This window comes from Chlamydotis macqueenii, chromosome 7 (genome assembly GCF_036417535.1).
Source record: "Chlamydotis macqueenii isolate bChlMac1 chromosome 7, bChlMac1.mat, whole genome shotgun sequence".
Lineage (NCBI taxonomy): Eukaryota > Metazoa > Chordata > Aves > Otidiformes > Otididae > Chlamydotis > Chlamydotis macqueenii.
The window spans coordinates 35,755,409-35,774,445 of NC_141562.1; the positions used below are offsets into that span (position 1 = coordinate 35,755,409).

Below are 19,037 nucleotides of genomic sequence, written 5' to 3' on the forward strand. Positions count from 1 at the left end.
TACATAAAAATTAAACTTAATCACAAAATCATTCCATTAAAATAATTGGCTATTGCCTTGAATACTCTACAGTATAAATAAATGCATGAAGAGCTCAGCTAATTTTCTCTCCCCTACCTCTGGGTACTTTTGATCATATGCAGTTTCTTTTTGATTTTCCTTAGGTTTCAGAAAGAACAGGCAAGGAAAGTACATCCAACCCTCTGAGGCAATTGCTAAAGATTGTGCATGTCAGCCTACATCTATCTAAATACTAACATTTTTGGAAACTGGGGAGGGAATTAAATGCTGGTTCTTTTGTCCTCTTTTTCCCCAGCGAGAAGTGGCAGCACTGATCTCTGCTATCGGTAGGATTTTCTGGCATCTTTCCTCCACAGCTGCATGTTTTTCCCTTGGTGAAACAGCAAATCACTTCTGTTGCCTGAAAGACGATACTGACACAGTTGGATAACAGAGCTTTTTTTTTTTTGTAGAGCTACTGTAATAGCCTAGGAAAGGTTATTTGTCAAAACTAGCCTACAATACACAAAAGATATATGTTATGAATAATATATAAGCATTTCACTGAAAAATTACAATCATCTTATGTAATATCTATTAGATTATCAGTAACTTCTTTGTTCCAATTATCCAAATGGTGTTTTCCCATGATTTGTCCAACTTTTAGTGCATTTAGCATATGCAGCAGGTTTTATTAACAGAGCCCCACACCCATAGGAACAGGTCCTAGCTGTGTTTAACCATTTTCATCACATTCTGTCAGTGCCTACAAGCTTTCCTAGAATATTAATATCTTATTCAGGTTTCTTCTTTATCTGGTATTCCTTTCTTATCCTCCCTTGTGAGACTACATGATGGAAAGCTGATACACAGTATGAACTGAATGCAAATTGCTCAATTTATTCAGGGATTAATAAAGATATAAAACTTAACATTACAAGTTTAAAAGATATGGGAAAGAAGTTCACAGTCATGAAAAATTACTTACTTTCCTTCCATTCTACTTTTTTTTCCTTGGGGTATATCCCTACGCCCCATCTGCCTGCCATTGTCATTGCCTCAGGAGGACACAGTGCATGGGAGCTCAAAATACAACCAAAATCCTCCTCCTGACAACTTGATTTCTTATATGGGCACACTCAGGGTGCAAATGTAATGAAAAACATACCAGGTATTCAAGGAAACTGAGCATCACATAACTTCTTTCATGGCTCTCTGGACAGGATAGAGTTGTGTGAACTGACAGAGCTCCATCACCTGATTTTGATGAATTCAGGAGACGTGCTCAGTTTTATGGAGGAAACTCCTCCTAGAAGAGAACCCTCAATTTCTAGTTGCACAGTCAATACAGTGTACGAGAGCAGTGCTATCAAGGAGGCTGGATTCATGGCCAAAGCAGTTGTTTATCTAAATTGGAATGAATAAGATGACACCAATAAAGAGTGAAGAAGTCCATTGAGAGGGAACTGCAAAAAATGTCATGCCCTAGAGGAAGAAAACATGCACGGGATGGCATCTGCAACCTGGGGAACAGTTTTGTTTTGAGACCCTTGCGTGCGATGAATAAAATGAACTAGAAGAAAGAAATGTCAGTTCTTTCTGAGCTACACAGACGGGTCAGCAGCTTATCAAAACCTATTAGTTCTTTCAGTCCAATTATACTTTTAATAAACACATCCCATTCCCATTGTGTTTCTCAATGAATGATTCCGGTATTTTCTTTTAGGAATAAACTAAATCAGCTACTGCAGGCAATTAACTCAATAAATGACTACTGGGAAGAAGCACTGATGGTGTTTCCATGCTAATCCATGACCTGCAACAAGCTGTAACAGCACTCATTGCAACAGTGGTGGAAGTATAGACAAGTTCTTAACTCGGTAGCATCTTCACCAACTGATACATCCCTGTGAAGCTGAAGGGTGACAAATACTAACACCTCAAAGTTGTGTTGGCTGTGTGTGGGTGTATAAAATATGTAATAAAAATCACCTTTCCAAGTATCAACATTTTTGCTCTTTCCTCTTGAAGTACAGTTTTATGGAACAGAAAAAGATTGTGAGACTTTCCCTAAAAATTGCTCTGCAAAATGGTTTGAGTGTCATCTCTGTTATTCCCTGGAGACCTCCGTGCATGTTCTGCATGCCAGTAAAGTCGCAGTGCTGAAAAAAGCTACGCATTTCCTTTGGCCTCACACCCTGTGTTACAGAGAGTAGATCCTCTGCAAAATCGCTCCGGAACTTGGGATAGATGGCGGCTCTCTGACAGCTCACCAGTTCTTTCCAGAGCTGAGGGGAAACACTGGCTCTGGAATTGCCCCTCCTGGGTAAAAGGTGCAGTGGAAAACAAGCAACTTGCAGAGTTGGAGTTTTTTAAACCCACGGTTGAAATAAATCAGAATCCTACTGAAAACAAGAATATTTGTGTACACAGGACACCCCAGTCACTGCCATTCAAGTCCAGGATGTATTTGTCACCCAGAGAAAAGCAGTTGTCTAAGCACTGCTAACTTTCACTGCTTCGTGCTAATACACCTGCAAACTAAGTTCTATGAAAATACTTGCCCCATACTTCTCTTTGTCAGACAATTATCCCTTCTGTGCCGCAGACTGTTGGTTTTTGGTTTTGTTTTGTTTTGTTTTGTTTTCCCATGAGTATTTAAACATCTAAAGGACAAAAATCAGGCTACCTCTGCTTGGCATGTGAAGACCCTACATCAACAGTGGAATTGGAGGCAGCAAGTCTCTGAACAGCAGCAGGAACAGCTAAAGCAGTAATGATAAGCTCTGGCAAGGCAGTTGTCTTTCTGGCTCTAGTATTTCTGAAAATACTATTCATAGAAAAAAAAAAAAAAGAAAGCTATCCCCTAGGTGCCAGAATTCAAGATCAAAGAGAAAAAAACAAACAAACAAAAACAAAACAAAAACAAAACCAGCCAACACCTGAAGCTTGTGCTAAACATCAGATTGTGTATTTTCCACAGCCTTTAGCAAGGCCAGTGCCATTTACCTGCACCTGAGACTTACCAGGGGTCATGCTGGATTTGATAACACTTGAAATTTGCTAGAAATCTTTACTTCCCCAGCTCCCCTCCCTCCCCCATAGAAGATAAGCTGTAGTTCAGTCACAATATTTGCCTATGGCCTCTACAGGGAAATAATAATAATAAAAAAGTCAGACTACATAATTATAATGGTTCTTTCTTGCCTTAGAAGGTTAAAACGTCTGCAAGTGATGGTCCGATACATAATTCTATTGTCTCCTTAGTACATGTGCACTCAATAAGGTTAATTGCCCTACATTTCAGCCCAAACAACAGAGAAAATCTTGTTAGATCATCCATGCAATCTTGTTTTATTAATAAAGCCATTTAAGATACTAAGCAGTTGCATTTGAAGAGTTATCCTGATAACGTCCATGCATCTGGATGAATATTTTTTTTCTTTTTGCATAACTCTACTCACTGAAGACAGGCATTATATCATATCAAAAGCAAAGATATCCACAGGAAATAAAGTTTCTGAGTGTTGGCAGAGGCATCCACATTAACATCAACTGAGAAAGACTCTTACCTGGCAAAGGACACCCTAAGATTTCCAGTCTCATACAGATGCTACCTTCTTCGAACCAGGACCGAGGGTTTATACGGATATAGCGGGCAACCAGCGGCACCGGCAGCATATTGAGAACTGGGATCTCTTTCTCACTGTTTCCTTCAAAAATCTATGCAGGCCAAACATACGGAAACGGCAAGATCAGTTCTTCAAGAAGTCTTCAAGAACTATTGGTAATAGAAACAAAGTCACCTGGTACAGCCCCAGGTTGATGGTAACTCAGGCCAGAACTGCTCTTCAAAGAGCACAAGGCTCCCATGCCTCTGAGAGAGGAGCAAAGGAGCCAGAGTTCCATACCCTCTCTCTGGCAAGAGGCACCTGATGGGTATCAGATGTCCCCAGGGACCAGCAGACTGATGCTAACCCTTGTGCGGGCCATGCAACAAGAAACTTGTCTCATCACAGGCAAGATCACTGCCAGAGTCGCATTCACATTCATAGGCAGACGTGCAGATTTGCCATGTACAATATTCTGGGGCCTTCTCTGTATTGAGATTTGCTCTTAAAATTAGTGGGACCACCAAGAGATGTTGCCTTGTAGTCTTATACAGACTAATCTGGCAAATGAAAGCTACATGGAGAGCCCTCTCTTTCCCACCTCTGCTCACCTTCATAAAACATCTGTTTCGTGATACTCACCACATCTCCAGATTCATTTCTGACAGCAGTCCATGCATGACTGTCATTGCTCACCAGTACTCTGTAAGAGGTCACCCAGTTACTCCTTGAAAAAGACAAAGAGCGTCTAAGTTATTTTCTTCTCATAACTTAGAACGACTGCAAGTAGTGTTCAATGTAATAAAGCTTGTAAGACTGCTAGCAATGGAAACCCCACTTGGTAAATCCATGTCAACACTTGGCTGAAAAGTGACACGCAAATCTAGATTCAACAGATATTTGAAAAAGCCTAGCACATAGAAGCAGCCGCCCAACAAAATCATGTTCTGAGATTCCAGGAGGTGAGGGATTACTGCTCTCCTTTCCTTTTATATGCAGATTTTGGGATAAATGGCTTATCTAGAATCCACTGTGTTCAAAAATCTTACCTTTTCAGCTACAGAACTTTTATTACTTCTGCTATTACTATCAGAGGGGATAGAAAAAAAATAATAAATCCTCTAGGATGAAAAGTCCGTGAATTTCAACCAGCAAAATTTCCATTTCTTCCAATACAAGAATGACTGAAGCCTGCAGTCATTCATGTATTTATTAGCAACAGAGAGGAACAAAGAGACAACCCTGTCTCTGCACAGCAGAGTCCAATTGATCACAGCACTAGTGCACTACTACAACAGCTCGATCAGTCTTCCGTAGGCTCATCTTCCTAGCGGCCTGTTATCTGATTTACAGCAAAATCTCATTTATTCTAAAAAAAGCAAAGTCTTCATTCATGCTTAAATTGTTCCTTGTCTGTGTTCAGCTAAAGAGCACGAGGAGAAATAAAATGCTGCTTCCTATATTCTGAGTGGAGTTAAAGCTCGTGGTGATGTGTATACAGCTTTGGAGAAGGTCGTGCCCTGACTCTCCTCTCCTATTTGTTGGTCTGAAAGGGCAGCAGTAATTTCTTTTTTTTTCCCCCCTAACACCTTCCTGGTTTCAATAGGCAGTGACTTGGAGGAGAGTTGTGGCTTGGAGGAATCTTTGTACTCTAGAGTCAGTCCAGGATGATTAAAATCTATTTACATGTATATGAACCGATGGTGCGTAACCAGCAGTTCTCTAGAGCAGACATTCTGTAACACGGGTTCTTAGCCAAGGTACAGTCAGAGTGAAACCAGGGTAAGGAAAGCTCTTGGGACTGGAAAGAAGAATGGGGCAATTTCGGCAGTTACGGGAGAAGCACATGGATCAGAGAGATTGGAGTATCTGGAAGGACAACACACATGAGAAAATCTTCCCCTTGTAGCGCACCCATACAAATGCAACTTTGTTTGTTTTTCTTTCTTTTAAAATCAACAAATAACATTAGCAAGCAACCAACAAACACACACATTGACTTCACTGTGTTTATGTTTAAGGGGACAAGTTAGTTTGTATGTGTTCACTAAAAGAGAGTCAGGCTTCTAGTGAAGACCAAAAAAGGGGCAGGGGCAGAACAAGAGCCAATTCGTCAGCCACAAAATCAGCACAAGCTCCCTCAAACTACATCTTGTAGAAAATAGTGGTCTTCAAATAATGCCTATGTCAGTGCATGGCATTAGAAAATTTGTAACTTTGAATTTCCACCTGCTATTTCATTTTCCAAGTAACAGTGGTCCCACTTACACAGAAGATTCAAACTGATGTCCTGACTTACAGTGACACCTAAACTCAAGGGTTAGGTAAATGTTTAGTAGAATTTAGAAAAACACTTCTCTATGTAGTTTGCTAATACCTCAAAAAGTCAAAAGTGAGATATCACGCGATTTTGAAAAAAGTAACTGAACAAACCCAGCTGTTTTACACACTGAACCAACCCTTTGCAAATCTTTCACCAGCCTTCTTCAAGGAAGAGATTTTGACATTTATGTTGTTTTAAATGGAAAAATCTTGACTATTGCCCAGCAGATGGAACTTTTTATTATTATATTGAAAAGATTAATGTATCTGCCACCTGTAATGCACGCACTACTTCAACATTTGTTAAACAAAATTAACAAATTTTGTTTAACAGCCCTCTGAAAATACTAATTGTCTGCCTGTCAGCAGAAAATTTCCTGGGGTAGGGGATTTGCCAGGGATCTGTGAAGTGCCATGCTGGCATCTCAAGTCTTCGGCTATAAAATGATACGCAACAAAATAGACAGTGACTTCAGCATGCTATATAAGTTTCTACTAACTCTTGTAAAAAACCTGCTTTCTTCCTTCAGCTTCTGCAATAACCTGACACTTGCACCAGAAGATTTCACTGTGATCATAAGCTGAAGGAAGGCAATTTACATCTAGCAGGGGTGGAAATTAGGAATTTTGGAAATGGTCAACATCAAAACTCCAGGAAGAGGAAAAATAAGAATACTTCTGAAGTATTACAGAACTTTTTTTACTTCAAGTGCACAAATAAGATTAGGAGGACAAACACAATACATCCACATTCATTACTCTAGACCTAAAAAAAATTTTCAAACAAAGTATCACAACCACACAAAAACAAGTTAACAGTGGAGATTTTGTATAATTGAGAAATCTGTAAGAAAATCACGTCTTATACAGACAGTTTTTAAAAGAACCAGCATAAGGAAATGTTACTGTTACACTAATACTTCAAATTTAGGACTTTTATTTACCATATTTTAATTTTCTCACTCCCTAGAGTTACAAAGGTTCAAACTTCTCCCAAAAGAAAATGTATATTAATCAGTTGTAGACATATTCCATCTTGAGTGACAACAAGTAACAGGCTTTTCAGGGGCAGTCTGCCAATTAAAACAGAAATGGGACTACATCCAGTCTTGTACATTTGCAGTATAGAAGGACTACAGAGGGTCATGGAAGGAGATAAATCACTGTAATACGTTAGGTCACACACCACATCCTATTATCTGTGCTTGCCTGTACAGAATTCGCATCCACTTTGCATTTGTTTAGATGCTGAATAAAACCATCCCAAGTGACCAGATCCTTCTCCCTCTGGCTCTAAATGCAAAATTGCCTCTAGGGGCTTCATTTCTTCCCTTTTTTTCCAACGTTGTAAGAAAAACAGCTTCTGCCACTATTAAGAAGGCTGCTGTAATTTCAGATTTTCCTCAGAAATGTCATCATCTGCCTTGAAATCACATCCTCACTGTGGGGAAGGGTAACACCATGTGCATTCATGTGTTCGGAGTACCTGGAAAACTAGCAGAAGCTAATGCACAGGGCTTCTGACTTGGCAGCTGAGCATCTTAAACTCCCAGATATTTCTACAGATGTAGACCAGCAGAAGAGCATTCACGTATTAAATCTTCTCGAAAGCTGCAGATTTTCTACACGTGTACAGCACGGGAGGTCTGATGCTTCCAGGAAGCAGATGGATGCATTGCACATGCTCGAGTCAACAGCCAGTCTGCTTACAGTAAAAGCACGGTGCTTTCTGGAAATGAAGAGCTTAATACATATACGCTGCTCAGCTTATTCATGTAGACACTGAAATCTAAGGCTTTCAGGGAAATCCGTCACAGAAACTCAACAGGTAAAGCAAAGCCTTGTGCTAGAAGAAGTAATGGGGAAAGCCATCTGCTTTGTGTTGTTACTTAACGACAAGAAGATCCATCTCAATGGGTTTGGGATTTGCAGACATTAATTTCTGCAAATCCTAACGTCGAATCTTCCCGGGTCCATCAGCACTGAACAATAAAGCTATCCAGGGAAAGCTGGAAGAAAGCTATAAAGCTTTACAGTACTTAGCGTGTCCCTACGTTGTTTTAGAGAATCTCTTCTCAATTCACTCTGTAAAACCTCCCTGGACCTACTATTATATTCCTCAAATATTTTTTTGGGTTTATAGAATTAAGGAGATATAATTCAGGGAAAGTCCCATGCCAGCATTCAGGGGAAAAAAAAAAAGTGTGTTTATTATCGAGATCTTTCTTGGCAGGAAGCTAGGCAATACAGAAGTTATTGCATGACAGTGTCTTCAAAAGCATTCGAGGTTACCTCCAGTTCATCATGCTCTAGCACAAAGTGCTGCTTACATGACTGCCTCACAAATTCCATCAATGATAATAAAGGACCACAAGACACAGATTTAGCAGGAATCATTTGGATTTAGGTGTTTCCCATTAATAATCCTTTTTAAAAGTTATGCCAGCCTTATGTCTGCAGGAGAAACCCATCTGAAAAAAACTCAGTATCTATTGCCAACATTAATCAATTCGTTTCACAGAAAATAAATGCAAAAAAAAAAAATCAAATTCATTAATGTGCTGGATTTTTTATTATTCTTAATTAGTTGGTTAGTTACTTGGTTTTTATCTGTAATGCATTAGCTTTAGACAAGACTTATTTGAACATCTTTGATTTTAAATTCAGTTTCTTGTGATGCACGGAAATGTCCAACTCACTCATTTCCATCCAAAAAAAAAAGACAAGTGGAGGGATTAAGGGACTTGCCGAGGGACAGAGAGGAAACCTGAATCAAAGCAGAGAATTAAAAGCAGATCTCCTGCAGCCTTGGCACGTTCCTGTCCAGAGAATCAGCTTTTCCTATCTAACCACATCATCAGGCTACTGAGGACAGGGAAAGCATCATGACAGCACCGGAACAACAAAACATCTTACTGCCTTGCCTTTGCCAGTATAATTTGCTTCCTTTTCTTTATCTGTATCAGACACACAGATGAATCCCAACTCAGCATAGCACACAATGAGTGCTAGATGAGAAGTAGTGGAGAGATGCCAAGCTTTCAGCTGTAGGTGAGTATATCAGCCACAACTTCTGACTCTTTGGATATGGTTTTATTTTGTTTGAACAGCATCTGGTCCACGTAATGTTCTAAGGCGAAGCTTCTCAATTACAGGAAGCTTACTAAGCAACAAGTAAAATCAATCTGATACTCTTATCCTAGTCTCTAAGGATGCTTCTCCCCCTCACTAAAACCCCACATGATTTGAGATAAATGAGGAAGGTTGGCAGGTGCTGGTCAGCAGAAGCTCAAGCCCACAGTGGCGGGGATGCTGGGGATGAAAGCAGCAACCATTAGCAGAGTTCACATTAGCATCATCTACAAAGGACCTGGCTCCAGCTGACCGTATTATTCTTCTACTGTCATGATAATCTGATTTATCTGCATTACAAAACCCTAAAATTAATAGAAAATAGAACCAGACAGGCACACAGATGTGTATCCTCCAGTAATAGATAAGCTGACAAGCCAAAATACTTGAAATAGCAGAACCTCTATACCAAAAAAATGCTAGGAAAACCTTAAACTGTACTCATACAGGAGAATCAGCATGCTACAATTAAATAGCTTTCTGCTTGAAAAAGTCATTTGTAGTCTCATGCAATTAAATGTAAAACCATTAATATTAATAATCTATAATAATACTTATGCTGATAAAAATCACCCACTGCCCAACAGTTTCAAAAACAAGCCAAGTCAAAAAATGCTCAGGCTAACCACAGGTAGCCCAGGGAGTTTTACAAAGTAATTAATATAAATATGATTTAAGAGATGGAGCCTGACTAGCAAGCAAGGGTATTTTTTTTAATAATTGAAATCTTTGTTGAATTTTTAAAATTGCTTCTAGCTGACTCAAATTAATATACTGCTGTGAAATTCAAGTCTTCGGAGGCCCTACAAAGAAAAGCTCAGGGCCAGAATTTCACTTGCTCAGAAAGAATTAAGCACAGATATTTCAAAGCTCTCTTCAAACTGAGGAGGAGCTGGGGTTACCAATGCATTTCCCACCCAATGTCTGCCACTTGCAGACAGGTTTTTGTAAGATTTTAATCTCTGACCTTTATAAAAAACCTGGTGCCAGCTGTGGGTGTTTCCTTTTGCTGTTGTACATTCACATAGTAACACCTGAAGGTGCCAGGCCTCCTGTGTGGGGTCAAAGATCCTCTGCCCCAAAAATCTTATGGTCTTAACACTTCTCATTTTGGGTTGCTCTTTGCAAAGAGATCTGCAGGTGTTGAAATTCTTACTACAGCTGACTTTCCTCTTTCATATCTTCTATATCTGCTAAACACAACCAAGCTGTGATTCCTTTTCTTCTAAACATCCTTTGTGACATTTTTCATTTTCCACTCTTGTTTGTGCCTATCATGCCTTTGTAAATCAGTCACATATTTGAGGAGAAAATTCTACAGGCACTGCCTCACTACATCTTTCTGTCTCCTTCCACTTCTGAGCATCCTCAGTGAGGCTCATCCGCCTTTCTCCTGGGGATGGCAGTGACCTGCTCCCTCCCACACCATAAGTCACCAAGTCTTCAGCAAGAGAATCGCAACTGGAGCAAGTGCACCATGACGGATCATACCCGCAACAGAACAGCATCGGTTCTGACATTTTTGTCAAACTTGTGAAAGTATAAATACATTTCTGGGTGTGCTGTCAGAACGCCACCAACGTGGGATTATCGGAACTGGCCACAAACCCAGTTCTCCAACGCCAGGAGCGGATGGTGAGTGTTCATTGGCAGTGACGAGCTCTGCACCAATTCGTAGGGTGCAGGAATTGAGGTGGAAGATGAACATGGCACAGGAATTGGAGTAATTGGAAGAAGTAAGTAATTGGAGAGCACTTGAGTCTGAAGCTGCCAAAGGCTGACTCTTGGTGCTGCAACAACTGAAATCCTGTGAGATGGCTCCACCAAGCCAGTTAATGGAAAATATAGCTAATCAAGAAAAACAATCATAAACACTAGTATAATATGTAACTAATGACACTAATATGTCAAGGGAGGTTTTCCTGCGCTGAGTTCAGGTTGTTTTATAACTCCATCAATATATTTGATGTGATTTCAGTGGATTTGGAACAGTTCACTCTATGAGAATGTGAGCTGTAATAATCTCTGCAGTCCTGTCGCCCAGTCAGGGCAAATAACAATTTGCACTGATTTGATGCGCCATAACAATTCATGTCGGTGCAGAGCAGCTGCTTATTTTGTGACATGATTTGGATGAAACACCAAGACATTTTCATTCAATCTACTGAAGTTTCATCAGGGCGTGTTTTCACAGTCGCTGTTTGGGGACACGAGGTAGTGCTTTGAAAGTTAATGCTATGTATATGTCTGTTCTCCTTGTGAGCCGGACAGGATTTTGACTTTATTCTACTATGCTTTCAAAAGCAGCACCGCGCTGTTGTATTTTGTCCCCTCTTTGCATGTACAGTGCAAAATTCTATTTTCTTAGGAATCTGTAGAAACAACCTAAATACATATGAGTAATTATTATATGGTCCCAAATGCCAACATAGTTGCACTGGATGGATAATCACGGCTCTTTATACTCTTGTTGTTGGAATACTGAAGATTCTGATGTGATTATCTCTTCATGAAGCAAATCTTACTATTAAGACCATGATCTAAATACCATGAATGGCTGATAAACTGGGGAAGAAGCAAGAATTTTTATCCTCTTGCAAGCAAGTTTATCACCTTGCAATCCTCACGTACAGACTGTCCATAAAAGCAAATCTCAGCTCCTGAGGAATCACCAGTGAGTAAAGCAATAAATTAAAATTTGAGGCAACATATTCATTTTGTGACCAAAGAAAAAGCAGAATGTTGTAGCGCCAACATTAGAAGCAAGTAAACTGCACTGACCTAAATTTATCCTCAACTATGTCTCTGGAAGGCACCGAGCTTGCTACAGAACAACAGTTGCCTAAGAACAGTTTGTCAAAAGAGATGCTGGGGCATCATGAAGGGCTGCACTGCAGACAGAGAAGGCTGAGGGTATACTACAGAAATTACTAAATTATTCCCCTAATCGATTACAAATACCCTGCCTTTAGGAAAAGCATGATTAGACCAAAAGAAAAAAAAAAATCAAATCTGTTGGATATTTATTATTTGCTATCCCTAAGGAGTAGCACAAGGAAATCAAAACAAGTGGCACAGTAGGGAATGTGTGATGGTGTCTACACTAGCTTAAAACATGGCTTCAACAGCGATGGACAAAAATAACCAGTTTAGAAATGGGTCAGTTTAAAAGCAAGCAGTATGTGTAAGCCATCATAATTATTCCTTCCAGCCAGCAATGCCATTGATTTGCTATCTCCTCCAAGCAACAAGCCTTTTAAGCCCTGCTGCAGGTTTGCAAGGCAGGCAGACTAATTTCTACGCGAATCGGACTTTGAAAGTTGCCACCACTCCCCCCTCTTTTTTTTTGTTCTTTTTCTAAAAGACAAATATTTTACGAAAGAGTAAAAATTCCTCAGTATTTTCATAAGGCTGAAAGGTCTTAGAGAAAACATACTTGGAAATAAGTCTGTTTTGATTTTGTCTAAAAATTACAGAATTTTGCTTTGGGATTTGAGCATTCTGCATAAATTATTCCATCCACACTTTTTGTCATTGTTGTCATTTTGTTATTTCCTGACATGCAGTGATAGTACATAATTTAACATGGCTGAAAGACTGATTTTAATCAAATGCATCAAGTCACAAATACATCTCACTGAGTGAAACATTTCATCCCTTTCTACAGATCAAAACACACTCTGCGTTGAAACAGCCTGAAGCTTTGTATTACAGACAGTACACATTGAGTCTATTTAGACATGTGGGTTTTCTCTTGATGCAAAAGACTGTGCTGAATTATCAAAAGATTGTTTGGGTTGTGGGAAATATGTTTCCTATGTTTTTTAGATTCTCACCAAACTGCTAAGAGTGATTAATATTTTTCCCACCTCTGTCAAGAGAGTGCATATTTTAAACTATTACATCTTTGCTTTAAATGTATGGCACTATTCCACGGTGATGCTTCCAGTGTCCCACTCAACAGCCCTGAACAGTTGTTTAAAGATACTTGGTTCATAAAATTGAAAAATGTATTGGCAGCAATATAAAGAATTATAGCAATATAAAGAATTTTTCCCCCAAATATTCAGCCATGAACCCTCTTGTAGCCCAACTATGGCACCACTCATCTCTCAGAGGATGCCACAACCCTTTCTAAAAGGTCATAGCACTCCCAACTTCCTCTAGCCTGAGAAGGCAAACAAAGCATCTCTGCAAAGAGATGCCACTGACATCTGTCTGTCAACTACTGGATATTTATAGTGAAACAGTACGGTGACTGCCCAGAGACACCCATCTCCAGATGTTCTTAGTTTGCACATAGGAACCGATATTCTGCCCACTCTCAAGGTGTTCGCTTTTATTCATATCAACCCACACTGTGCCATTTAGACTTTTACACTTTGGTGTAAAAATTAAAAAGAAGTCCTGGTTCTTGCATCTGGGCCCCACTTAATCTGTGAAATTCAACATCTACAGATCTTCTGGATAATCTAAAGAGTGCGCCATTGCACAAGAGTGCTTTGCCATGATTTCAGGTTTCCCAAGAATGCCTGAGGTGCCTGAGCAGCAGCAGCCTTTGAGTCCTCATGCTTGTTTTGACTAGTAAAGACTCCTCAAATTCAGGAAGTTTTGTCCAAAGTCTGTTTTTGCTTGTTAAAGGAGAGAAAAAAAACCCCAACAACAAAAAAAAACCCTCCCCCCGCCCCCACCCCCACACAAAAACCCAAGCAGAAATATTTGATTCCACATGACTATCATGGAATTCGCAGCCAGGCAGTTAGAACACAAAATTTGACTCAGAAGTGTTTTTCCTTAAAAAGGAAATGATTAAACAATTCACGTATTCATTACTAACTAAGCATGGATTTCTTCTTTCTCTAGTCCGGTCATCTGTGCTTTCAAGTGCTATTTCTGCACCTTGGCTTCTTCCTCCTCAAGGCTCTTGTGTCTCAAGAGCCCTGGACAGGCAAGAAGAGCCAAAGCCTGCAGGGAAAGACAGACAAGAAATAGCGAGTTTTCAAGTGAAATTGGGAAAGAACTGACTGAGGTGAAGCAATTCCTGTCAGCATACAGAAAGTGAAAGCCTCCTGCTTTTTTTGCGTTCTTTGCATTGTGTCAAGAGTAACCTTCAATTCATCTGTTGCCCATGGTATTAAAAAAAAAAAAAAAAGTGTTGCTTCCACCACCAGCACCAGTAGACTAGCCCTGGCTACAGCATCAGACACATGATGAATCAAAAGCCAGACTGCTGATAATCCAGATGTTGCAGCCCTGCAGCGAGGGGCAAAGTTATTTGCTGCAGGATTCAGCAGAGTGTCCTCGTCTGCTCTCCCCTGTCATTTTTCACGTCCTCATCAAGTCAGCAGCAGGAAGCCAAAGGGACCAGGACAGGAACAAATCTGATCTAGGCAGAAGCTCAGAGAGAACTTTCAGTTAGGTATATTTTTCCACTTTTAAAAAGTTTCTTGTTCAATGCAGAGAGGAAAAAAAAAAAAAAAAGGTTGCTTTTCTGATTCTTTATCACCATCACACAATAACATCAGTGAACCTACCATATATCCTAGTGGCTTGATTCTTTTTTCCTTTTCTGAATAATGCTGGGAAAGTCTCCAAGGCTTAAATAAAAATCTTACCTTGGCTCTCAAGCTTGGCAGACTTTTGCTTCTAATACAACAGCGATCAGAGGGGTGGTTTTTGGCTCTCAGACCTGAAGTAAGCTTATTCTCCAACATATGTTTCTATTAGTTAGAAAAGCACTAAATTCTTGTCACATAACTTTGAAGTTGGGAAGATGCCTCAGGTAACAGAATGCTATCTTTTCGTACAAACCTTCATATCATAAATCGTCCTTTTTGATACCATCACAAGTCAGTAGCTAAGTACAAGAGAAGGAAGATGAGTGTCCTTCGCTTCAACTGCTCATTATAGCAAAATAGTCACAAAAGGACCTGCCCATGCCAGTAAAAGTCCTACCAGCCTGTTTCTCCTGGTTTGGCTTGCATTCACTGCATGCAAGCCTTATGGCTACGGTCAGGTCGTTGTCTCTTCTGATGGCCAAAGTACCAAGGCTTCCACAAGTGCCTCTGAATCCCATCCTAAGGCAACCTCTGCTCCAAGCTCAAGGTGCCTACTCTTGTCTGGATTCAATTTCCCTTTGCATAGCTCTTCTGCACACCAGGATTTCATTTTTCCTTTCTTCTCACTTTTTTGACTGCTGGAGGAATTGGGGTAGAAAGTCATACGGAGAAAATCATCCTTCAGACACAACAACATGATTAATTCAGAAAGCAGCATCTGTCGTCTTCCTGGGTACGATGTTCCCAGGTGCCGAGGTTCTGGAAAGCCCAGGACACCACTGTTGGCCCCAGTGAGGGCTGCATACATCAGTCTAAACTCTTTTGAAAGCACGAGCATCTACTCTGGTACCTCAGGGAGTACAAAGTTATTTTTAAAATCTAAGGACTTACACGTGCAGAAGTAAAGCACACAAACATCACCTACACTGATTCTGTTTGTTCACTTTTCTGAGGGAAGAGAGAAAATGAGGTCTCTCAAGAGAAATGAAGTGAACTCCAGGTCCCACAGCCAAGGCTGTATCACGAGACACCAAGTGAGATGGAGGCCATCACACTTTGACAAAAGCAGCCACCTCCACGGCAATCCCTTGCCTGCAAGCTGGAGGTCACCCCTTCCTGGGACTATTTCTCCCCACTCCCCTGGCCCCTCCATGGGGCAAAGCTCAGTCTTGCAGGATGTGTTTTCCAGGAGACGTTAGCCTGCCCCACAGCGCAGCTGCTCCTGTTGAAACAATCTTCACTCCTACATGCCTGTTTCTCTGCAAATCTGAAAAAAAACAATCCAGAAGGAGCCTGGACCTGCTCTCCCAGCACCAACCCTGCTCTTCCTGCAGACCCTCAGGCTTCTGCCCACCAACTCGTCGTGGATGAAGAGGGCAAAAGCAAGATTCAGTAATTTAAAAACCAAACTGAAAAAAGACGACTGTGAATACCAACTATAAATAGAGCGTCAGGTCCTGCTGTAAACTCGCAATACAGCTGAACTAAAAATAGCAATACAAGACGAGGCAGTGCAGCACTGGTGTTGACAGGAACAGCAGTGTCAAGAGTATGAATATAGAAAAGAATAAGACTTTGCTACAGTAATTATCAACCTAATACAGAACAATGTGGAATAAATATAGAAACCTTATTGCCAAAAAGGTTCCTACTCCCACAGCAATGTTAGAAGAAATTTTAAAAAACACAGAAAATTAAACTATAGAAGGAAAAAAAAATCCTCTTTTTTCTTAGATATAATGCTATTTTTCTGGCTTGCCTTTTATTATATGGCACATTCATTTTCTCAAGTGAGAGGTATGACCAGAAAGGACGTAAGGCTGTGATCTCCTATATACTTGGTCAAATGTCTAGCAGCACAAGTGGAATTATTGGCTTACATAATGCAGTGAAACTCAACAAAAAAGTAAGAGACTGAACAAACACTGCAAAGATCAGGAAAAAATAAAAACAAGCATCACCTTCAGTTTCTGTTTATGCCAGCCGGTTGCTGAATTCCTCATACACAATTCTCCCCTCATTCACACTGGCTGTATTACAGAACAATCTGGGACCTACACTCAGAAGCAGGTCACGAATGAGTAAATCATGTAAAAAAAATGTTTTGCACAAGTCTGTGCAAAACAGTTATTTCCTAGAACCTTGTACTCCTTCTGTAACACAAGCAGTAACCAGAAAGCTCATGAATGCTTTCAGCGTTGGAGGAGGGCAGCACCCTCCGACCAAAGCCGAGCTCCTGGGCTATGTGTGGCTGGATTGCCTTCCTAGACCAATGCTGCTGCCTTATTCATGGCAAACACACCTTCCTAAAAGCTGCTTAGCAAGCATGCTTGAACTGCGTGGTCTTCCATAAACACAGCGCAACATGCCTGTTACCAAACACTGCAGTCCTGGTCAACGTATACCATGCTTTTTTTGGTGATATTACAAATTCTCTTTAGAACAAAAAAAGTATAGATATAAAATTTGTTGTATCTGCTCATTTAAAAATCGTGTTGTTTTGAGTTTGACCTATTATTTGGCTATTGTGTATATTTTAGGAAATCTCAAAGATGAGTGGTTATTCTAAACTAGTATCAGTATTTAAACTAATCAATTTAAATATTGGAAAAAAATCAGGAAGTTTAACACAAGCAAATTTGACAAGGTGACAAATAATCCGAGGCAATCATATTGGCTTCTTTGCCAGGTGTAGGTGATGACTCCAGAAGTTTGCTACCCTTAAACTTGTATTTTATGCCATCTACAATCGCTTTGTTTTTCACTGTTCCTCCATTCAATTACTTGATGTCACACACCATTTCCATTCTTTCTTTTTTTCCTTGAAGAACCAAAACACAATACAACATGAATTCCTTGGTCTGAAAGCTCAGAATCTCATGGAGAAAAGTAAGTGTGTACTTACGACCAGAGAGAGTTTCTTCCTTGTGTGATGACTCCAGTGAATTTTGTAAGCCTTCGAGCATCTACTTCAATCCACTGATACGGGTCATTTCTTCCTGCACACCAAGCACCGTCATAAAAATCATTTTCGTTAACACCTGCCTGAAAGGAAGGCAAAACTGTCTTCATAAATCAGAACCAAGAATCTGAAGGTCTTTCATGGGAAAAAAAAAAAAAAAAAAAAAAAAGGATGCATGAAGTCATCATCCATTCCTCTTACTCCTTTGGTGCCAGTTTAAGACCCCTGAGATTGTCATTCTCAACAGCTATTTGGAGCAACCAAAATATTTTCTTACTCAAAGCAGGGAGGGAAATTCTGCAAAGTCTCTTTAAAAACTAAGAACCATTACATATAAATTTAAGTTAGAGTTAGGAAGCATAAACAAAGCTTCAGTTCAGTGCTCCTGTCTGTGCCCGTGGCCTGATAGAACCTCTATCCAGAAAAAATTACACACACGGTCTTCAGAGTGATGAAAGGCCTAAAAAGCCAGCTCCAACCCATGTAAAGAACTCTTAGTGCTGGAGGAATCTTTCCCCTGGAAGCAACAAAGGAGAGTGTAGGGCCTGTGGAAACAGTAATACAATTTCCCACCAATTTCCGGTCCCAGAATTATTAATTTTCATCGCTAGAGTGTCAAAGGTTAAAAATTCAGGAATGCCCAACTGTACTCCAACTTGTGTACCAACTTATATCCCAAGTCATGCTGGCATAACCACCACAAACAGCCTTTTCAACTTTTTTTAAAGAAGTAGCTGCAAGGCATTTTGAGTAATCTGTATTCTAAATACATTTGAAATAGCATTTAAAGAAACATAGCATCTGAGGTCTTTAGTTATTTGTCTTGTTACTGAAGCCCAGGAAATGTTTGGCACCAAGCTAGCTACTGCTACAGAGAGCACAGAAGCTTTTCCATATGGTTCTCTGAGGCTACATGTATTTTTATAATATTTCATCTGTGTTTAATGTGGATTTATCATTGCCATCCATGCAATTCCAAGAATGGATATCCTTAAATATTGCCCAAATATAAATGAAGAGTCTCAAAAACTTTTTAAGTTTATATTAGAGACAGATCTTAAAGCTCTGGTATATAGCTACTGTCTGACGTATATTTTCAGTTGACGTATGTGTGTATTTGTAAAACATAAATGAAGTACCCAAGAACACAACTGTCAATTAAATTTCCTGAATTATCCCTGAGCTTCCCACTGAGCAGTATTAGCAGATATCACAGCTGTAGCTGAGTTACAGTGGCAGAGATTGATGGGTCTGTCTACTTTCAGTTTTACAGACTGGTTCTAACAAAATGGGCATTGGGAGGGCTTAACTCCAACAGAAGATGCAGTTGTTAATCCCTTTTCCCAACATGAGTCTGGTGGCATCTGAAGGAAGTGCTGCAAAACATAGACAGAAATTCAATTCTTAAAACTTCTAATTTTCTCAAATATTCAAATCTGAGATCGGGCAGCT

The 19,037-nt window shown here is 40.0% G+C and overlaps 1 protein-coding gene across 1 annotated transcript in view; it reads right to left on the bottom strand.

Moving 5' to 3' along the window:
* Positions 1–19,037, bottom strand: part of CPXM2 (carboxypeptidase X, M14 family member 2) — a 74,699-nt gene that overhangs the window by 26,968 nt on the left and 28,694 nt on the right. The window contains exons 3-5 of the mRNA XM_086751915.1: positions 17,529–17,668; positions 4,254–4,338; positions 3,573–3,723 (exon numbers count right to left, since the gene is read on the bottom strand). Of these exons, the coding sequence (XP_086608041.1) occupies positions 3,573–3,723; positions 4,254–4,338; positions 17,529–17,668 (376 nt within the window). The remainder of the gene's footprint in view (positions 1–3,572; positions 3,724–4,253; positions 4,339–17,528; positions 17,669–19,037) is intronic.